The sequence below is a fragment of the Mesoplodon mirus genome (genome assembly GCF_964341445.2).
Source record: "Mesoplodon mirus genome assembly, chromosome: 13".
Classification (NCBI taxonomy): Eukaryota; Metazoa; Chordata; class Mammalia; order Artiodactyla; family Ziphiidae; genus Mesoplodon; species Mesoplodon mirus.
In genome coordinates, this window is record NC_138989.1 from 35,869,606 (window position 1) to 35,878,105 (window position 8,500).

Here is an 8,500-nt window from a genome sequence, read left to right on the forward strand (position 1 = left end):
TCTGAATATTTCTCTGTGTTTCCAACTCTTACACTAAAGTATGTTTTTGCAGAGACTTATGTTTTATCTTAGTTTTTAAAGTGGGTTGTCTTTGTATTGTTCCTATAGACTTTTTTTCATGCATGGATTATATTTATTAAAAAATAAGTTAGTACTCAGGAGCTATGTCAGCATTATTGGAAGACTGAAAAGTTACTGGTGTGGGTGTTAAAATCCTCATTGCTTATCTACAAATGAAAACTGATAAGTCAGGACTATTGAAAGTTCTGATGGTATTGTTCCCAATCTCAAGGGTTTTTATTTCAAATGACTTTCTAACTATAAATAGTAAAGCCTGTGATGAAATCCTTGAAATTAACTTGCCTTTTTTTTTTTTTAAGGAAACATCCCTGCTTTTCTACTCTTTACTGCTAAAGGAAATTGATTCCTTCCTTAATAATAATTTTTGTGTTTTTTTCTCTTTTTTTTTCTGGACAGAGGTTCTAAAAGACTATATCAAGCCAGAGGGGGAATGTTTGGAATTGTTTGCTCGAAATTTACAGCCGGGTTGGACTAGTTGGGGCAATGAAGTTCTCAAATTTCAACATGTGGATTATTTTGTTGCCCTGGAGTCTAAAAGTTGACTATGTTCTTAAAATTGTGTTTTTCTTCAGTTTTTCCTCACTCCTTCTCCCTTCATTCTAATAGATTTTTCCTTTTATTACCAACCAATATGCTTAGAGATGTAAACAGGACTTGGTTTTTCAGCAAAATGATTAGAAGTGACTAGCTGTCACATAATTTTGAGATGAATTTTACTTCAGTTGCACTAGTATTTCACATTATTCTGGGCTCTACAACTAAAGAGGTAAGCAGTTAGAATGATGGCAAGACTTTGTTATTGAAAAAGTTCAGAAAGCATGCATTATGGACCTGAAGTCACAATTCTATGTATGGGTGTGTTTTGTTTGGCCCATATCGTGTTGTAAAAAAAATTGGAGCCATCATTCTAAAAAATCAGGAAATTTCACATAATAAGTCCATATTTCTGCCTTTCTTTAAACATCAGAAACTCTGACTACACTGCAGCCTGTGTTCTTTCCTGGCATCAGTCTGTGGGACCCAGTGGTGGCAGCTCATTTGGGAAGGGCCATGTACTCTCCAGTTTACCACAGTAACCCTTGTCCCATACCACTCACTTATATTGTCTACCTGACCCCTGTACAACCTGGATTTAGAACGTCTAGTATGCTGCTACATTCTGGAAAATGTATTCAAAGACCTGCTAAGTATTGCATCATTGTACTGAGTTCATGAAACATTTTTTGGAGGGTTTTAAATTTCATTCAGGGTCACTTTTCAATTACTTTTTAGTTTTGCTTGTTTTTCTAGAAGAAAAATAAATTCTTAATAATGTCAGAAAGTAAACACTGCTTGGACTTAATTGATATTTATAGAACATTCCATCCAAAAGCAGCAGAATACACATTCTTCTCAAGTGCACATGGAACATTCTCCAGGATAGATCACATGCTGGGCCACAAAGCAAACCTTGGTAAATTTAAGAAAATTGAAATCATATCAAGCATCTTTTCCAGCCACACTGCTATGAGATTAGAAATCAACTACAAGGAAAAAACTGTAGAAAACACAAACATGGGACTTCCCTGGTGGTGCAGTGGTTAAGAATCCACCTGCCAATGCAGGGGACATGGGTTCGAGCCCTGGTCCGGGAAGATCCCACATGCTGCGGAGCAACTAAGCCCATGTGCCACAACTACTGAGCCTGCATTCTAGAGCCCATGAGCCACAACTGCTGAGCCTGTGTGCCACAACTACTGAAGCCCGATCACCTAGAGCCAGTGCTCCGCAACAAGAGAAGCCACCACAATGAGAAGCCTGTGCACTGCAATGAAGAGTAGCCCCTGCTCACTGCAACTAGAGAAAGCCTGCATGAAGCAATGAAGACCCAACACAGCCAAAAACAAACAAACAAATAAATAAAAATTTGAAAAAAAAACCCCCACAAACGTGGAGGTTGAACAATGTTACTAAACAACCAATGGATCACCTAAGAGGAAATAAAAAAATACTTAGAGACAAATGAAAACAAAAACATGACAATACAAAACCTTTGGGATACAGCAAAAGCAATTCTAAGAGGGAAGTTTTTTACCAATACAATCTTACCTCAGGAAATGAAAAATCTCAACTAAACAACATAACCTTACACCTAAAGCAACTAGAGAAAAAAGAACAAACAAAACCCAAAGTTAGTAGAAGGAAAGAAATCATAAAGATCAGAGCAGAAATAGAGATGAACAAAACAATAGAAAAGATAAGTGAAACTAAAAGCTTGTTCTTTGAAAAGATAAACAAAATTGCTAAACCTTTAGATTCATCAAGAAAAAAGGGAAAGGGCTCAAATCAAAATTAGAAGTGAAAAAGGAGAAGTTACAACTGACACCACAGAAATACAAAGGAATCATGAGACTACTACAATCAACTATATGCCAATGAAATGGACAACCTGGAAGAAATGGACAAATTCTTAGAAAGGTACAATCTTTCAAGACTAAACCATGAAGAACAGACCAATCACAGACCAATATGAACAGACCAGTCACAAGTACTGAAATTGAAACTGTGATTAAAAAACTTCCAACAAACAAAAGTGCAGGACCAGATGAATTCTATCTATCACAGGTGAATTCTGTCAAACACTTAGAAAAGAGTTAACACTTATCCTTCTGAAACTATTCCAAAAAATTACAGAGGCAGGAAAACTCCCAAACTCATTCTGTGAGGCCACCATCACCCTGATACCAAAACCAAACAAAGATACTACAAAAAAAGAGAAAATTACAGGTCAATATCACTGATGAACATAGATACAAAATCCTCAACAAAATACTGGCAAACCTAATCCAACAATACGTTAAAGGGTTCATACACCATGGTCAAGTGGGATTTATCCTAGGGATGCAAGGATTTTTCAATGTACTCAAATCAACTAGTGTGGTACACCACATCAACAAATTGCAGAATAAAAATCACGTGATCATCTCACAATAGATGCAGAAAAAGCTTTCGACAAAATTCAACACCGATATATGATAAAAACTCTCCAGAAAGTGGGCATAGAGGGAACCTACCTCAACGTAATACAGGCCATATATGACAAACCCACAGCTAACATCATACTTAGTGGTGATAAGCTGGCAGCATTTCCTCTAAGATCAGTGAGATCAGGCTGACAGCATTTCCTCTAAGATCAGGAACAAGACAAGGATGTTCACTCTCACCACTTTTATTCAACATAGTTTTGGAAGTCCTAGCCATGGCAATCAGAGAAGGAAAAAAAAACAAAAAAACAAAGAAATCCAAATTGGAAAAGAAGTGAAACTGTCACTGTTTGCAGAAAATCCTAAAGATGCTACCAGAAAACTACTAGAGTTCCTCAATGAATTTGGTAAGGTTGCAGGATACAAAATTAATACACAGAAATCTCTTGCATCTCTATACACTAACAATGACAGATTGGAAAGAGAAATTAAGGAAACTCCCATTTGCCATTGCATCAAAATAATAAAATACCTAGGAGACAAAAGGCCTGTACTCTGCAAACTATAAGATGCTGATGAAAGAAATGGGATATGATACAAACAGATGGAAAGATATACTGTGTTCTTGGATTGGAAAGATCAGTATTGTCAAAATGGCTGTACTACCCAAGGCAACTACAGATTCAATGCAATCCTTATCAAATTACCAATGGAATTTTTCATGGAACTAGAACAAAAAATTTTAAAATTTGTATGGAAACACAAAAGACCCCTAATAGCCGAAGTAATTCTGAGAAAGAAAACTGGAGCTGGAGGAACCAGGCTCCCTGACTTCAAACTATACTACAAAGCTGCAGTAATCAAAACAGTATGGTGCTGGCACAAGAACAGAAATATAGATTAATGCAACAAGATAGAATGCCTAGAAATAAACCCATGCACCTATGGTCAATTGATCTACGACAAAGGAGGAAAGAATATACAATGGAGAAAAGACAGTCTCTTCAATAACTGGTGCTGGGAAAACAGCTACATGTAAAAGAATGAAATTAGAACATTCTCTAACATTATACACAAAAATAAAATGGATTAAAGGCCTAAATGTAAGACCAGATACTATAAAACTCTTAGAGGAAAACATAGGCAGAACACTCTGACATAAATTATAGAAATATCTTTTTGTATCCACCTCCTAGAGTAATGAAAATAAAAACAAAAATGTACAAATGGGGCCTAATTAAACTTAAAAGCTTTTTCACAGCAAAGGAAACCATAAACAAAATGAAAAGACAACCCACAGAAAGGGAGAATATATTTGCAAACAAAGTGACCGAGAAGGGATTAATCTCCAGAATATACAAACAGCTCATGCAGCTCAATATCAAAAAAACAAAAACAATCCAATCAAAAAATTGGCAGAAGATCTAAATAGACATTTCTCCAAAGAAGACATACAGGTGGCCAAAAAACACATGAAAAGATGCCCAACTTTGCTAATTATTAGAGAAACGCAAATAAAAGCTACAATGAGGTATCACCTCACACCGGTCAGAATGGCCATCATCAAAAAGTCTACAAACAATAAATGCTGGAGAGGGTGTGGAGAAAAGGGAACCCTCCTACACTGTTGGTGGGAATGTAAATTGGTACAACCACTATGGAGGACAGTGTGGAAGTTTCCTTAAAAAACTAAAAAAATTAATAGAACTACCATATGATCTAGCAATCCCACTCCTGGGCATATATCTGGAGAAAACCGTAATTCAAAAAGATACATGCACCCCAGTGTTCATTGCAGCACAGTTTACAATAGCCAAGACATGGAAGCAGCCTAAATGTCCCATCAACAGAGGAATGGATAAAGAAGATGTGGTACATATATACAGTGGAATGTTCCTCAGCCATAAAAAAGAACGAGATAATGCCATTTGCAGCAACATGGATAGACCTAGAGATTATCATACTAAGTGAAGTAAATTGGACAGAGAAAGAAAAATATCATATGATATCACTTATATGTGGACCCTAAAAAGATGATACAAATGAACTTATTTACAAAACAGAAAGACTCATTGTTTTCAAAAACAAATTTATGGTTACCAAAGGAGAAAGGTAGGGGGAGGGATAAATTAGGGATTTGGGATTAAGAGATACACACTACTATATATAAAATAGATAATCAACAAGGACCTACTGTCTAGCACAGGGGACTATACTCAGTGTTCTGTAATAATCTATATGTGAAAAGAATCTGAAAAAGAATGGATATATGTACATATATAACTGAACCACTTTGCTATACACCTGAAACTAATACAACATTGTAAATCAACTATACCCCAATATAAAATAAAAATTAAATTAGAAAATAAAAACAAAGAAAAAAAGAAAGTAACTACTGCTTATGATTGTGAAAAATTTTTTAATATTATTTCCAGATTTTCTACAAATAAATATTTGTTTACTAAGTAAAATATTTTTACTGAAATGGTTCTTTGAAAAGCATGCTGATTTATTATATATAAGCTTAAAAATTTTTTTTGAGGTATACTTTTCACATAATAAAATTCTCCAATTATCAGTGTCAAATTCAATGAGTTTTGAAAGCATACATATATATCTACCACCATAATCATGATATAGAACATTTCCTTCATCCCCCAAAATTGATATGTCCCTTTGCAGTCAATCCCATCCTCCCACCCTTGGCCCTTGGCAAATGATTTGTTTTGTATCATTAGTTTTGCTTTTTAGAATTTCATATAAATGGAATCGTAGAATATGTAATCTGTTGTGTTTGGCCTTTCACTTAGAGTTTTGAGAAAAGAGTTTATTTACAGATTTTCTACAAATATTTATCTACTAAGTAAAATGTTAGATTGAAGTGATTATCTGTCAAGTTTGCCAATTGATTTACTGATTTTGCCAAATAAAATTGTTATTTTTGAAGTTTGTTCAGTCTTTGAGTATGTGAATATCAGAGGCTTAACTTTGAGCCTTGCTTTAGTTGCTGCCTTTTGCTCTATCCTCGCTGTAGGCTCTATCTACCTTGTCCTGTTCTAGTCATCCAAATTCTATGGCTCAAACTCACTCTTACCAGAAAACTGTAGGCCCTCAAATCTTACCTTTTCAGGCTTGGTACTCTAGAGACATATATTTAGCAAATTTGTGTTTTCAGCTTCAGTGAGACATTGGATTTTGTACTGATTGTGATTCAGAGGAGGATTATAATCACCTTCAATGGCTTTACCTTCCTTGAAGATGCTGCTCAATTTACCTCATTTGACATATCATGTACCGTTGGCTTACCACATGCTGGGAAGCACCACAGCACTGTTGCCATAGTTTTCTGGTTATCAGAGTTCTTTTACTTCAATTATATCACTTTATTCTCAAAGCAGTCTTATGAAGTTGTAGTTATAATGAGAGAACACGTTCATAGAGGTGAACTGACATGGCTAATAAGTGAACCAAGACTTGAGTTCTATTCTGTTTCCTAAATTAAGACACTTTATGTTGTACCATGTTTGCTAATGAACCTGAGATCTTAATAGGCTCATCAGCTACTAATCAAAGGATCCACTGTTTGGCCTGAAGCAAATTTAGAATGGTTCATATGTAGTCATCCAAACATACCTTTCTCAATATGTGATATCATCAGTCTTGGCTAATTAACACAATATTTTTTGTTAGAGATTTAGTGACATTAGTTGAACTGATATCCTGAGTGCAACTCAGAATCACTCAGAATCACATAGCCTGCTAAACCCTTTGACATAAGCTGTTAGCACATTTACCATGCAATTGTATTTATCTCAATCAGATTAGCCATTTTAAATTTACATTTTTTAAGGAAGCCCTTCTGCAAGATACAGACTTGGACTTGAAGGTGGTTGTTCAAATTGTTAGATTAAGTAACGTAAGTACAGGTGCAAATTATTTAATGCACCATGGTTATCTGCTATCAGGGTATAGACCAACCCAAAACTCCAGTGAGGGTCTTAATTAAATTCATGGCTCTATTTTTAGAAACTTTATATTGATTTATTTATTTACTTTTGGCTGTGTTGGGTCTTGTTTCTGCGCACGGGTTTTCTCTCTAGTTGCCACGAGCGGGGACTGTTCTTCGTTGTGGTGCGTGGGCTTCTCATTGCGGTGGCTTCTCTTTGTTGCAGAGCACAGGCTCTAGGCACGCAGGCTTCAGTAGTTGTGGCACATGGGCTCAGTTGTGGCTCGCGGGCTCTAGAGCGCAGGCTCAGTAGTTGTGACTCACGGGCTTAGTTGCTCTGTGGCATGTGGGATCTTCCTGGATCAGGGCTCGAACCCATGTCCCCTGCATTGGTAGGCAGATTCCTAGCCACTGTGCCACCAGGGAAGTCCAAATTCATGGCTCTATTGACCAGTCTGCTCCAGCTTGAAAGCAAGTCAATACCAGAATACCATGATAATTACACTAAATATTTTCCTCTAAATATTCCTAGGAGTTAACCTAGGTTTTCTAGGGCTTCTGTGAACTTGAGTGAACTTGTTGGATTTTTTCAGTATCAGTCCAAATTCTTGGGACTATATAAAAACAAATTGATCTCTAGGAGTGGAGACGATGAGGAAAATTTTTTTTCATCAACTTTTTCTGATTAGACTTTGTACTAATTATCAGATAACTGACATAACAATGGGATAACTTCGGATGACTAAGGCAAATGAATGGTCATTTACAATGTTAAAATCATTTTTGGTCAATATCTTTAAGGAAAAACATATGGTACTTAGCTTGATTTTTAGCTGCTTCTCCCAACATTCCCATATATGCCTTAAATGTTAGTCTAACTGGATATTTGCTATTACCTGAATTTAGGACTCTGCTTTTGCTCATGGACCTTCCTCTGTCAGGAAAAAACTAGGCTTTGGGATCAGCTGGATCTATATATTGAGTCTTAATATTTAGCTTATGAGTGAATTTGAATAATTATTTAAACTATGTTTTCCTGTTTTGTTTCCTTTTTTGAGGTTAAGAGGCCTAATCTTTGGACCTTGTAGGATTATTATGAGGATGAAGGGAAATAACATATGTGAAGTGCCTAGTATAGGGCCTGGTACCTAGAAGGTATTTGATATATATGCTTATTTCTCTTTATTCACAGTCTTCTTGACAGCACCTCTTATTTTGTGATCCACCTTTTTTTGTCTCCTAAAGGAAAGCCTTTATTCTTGCTTTTAGAGCCACTTTTCACATACATGGATTATCTAGCTAGTTTTTTCCTCACATTTATCATGAAATCAGAAAGTGGTTTATTCTGTAGGTGGCTCCCTTTTTTTAAAAAAAAATAATAGATTTTACATCTCAGTAGATTATGGGAGGTAGGCCAATTTTTCTTTTTTTTTCTTTTTTTTTTTTGCCGTACGCGGGCCTCTCACTGTTGTGGCCTCTCCCGTTGCGGAGCACAGGCTCCGGACGC

At 36.0% G+C, this 8,500-nt stretch overlaps 1 protein-coding gene across 2 annotated transcripts in view; it reads left to right on the forward strand.

The window, feature by feature from the left end:
• Window positions 1-5,914, forward strand: part of METTL4 (methyltransferase 4, N6-adenosine) — a 32,454-nt gene extending 26,540 nt beyond the window's left edge. For both annotated transcript variants that reach the window (XM_082640132.1, XM_082640133.1), the window contains exon 9: window positions 478-5,914. In XM_082640132.1, the coding sequence (XP_082496258.1) occupies window positions 478-623 (146 nt within the window). In that variant the 3' untranslated portion in view covers window positions 624-5,914. The remainder of the gene's footprint in view (window positions 1-477) is intronic.
• Window positions 5,915-8,500: the final 2,586 nt, after the last annotated feature.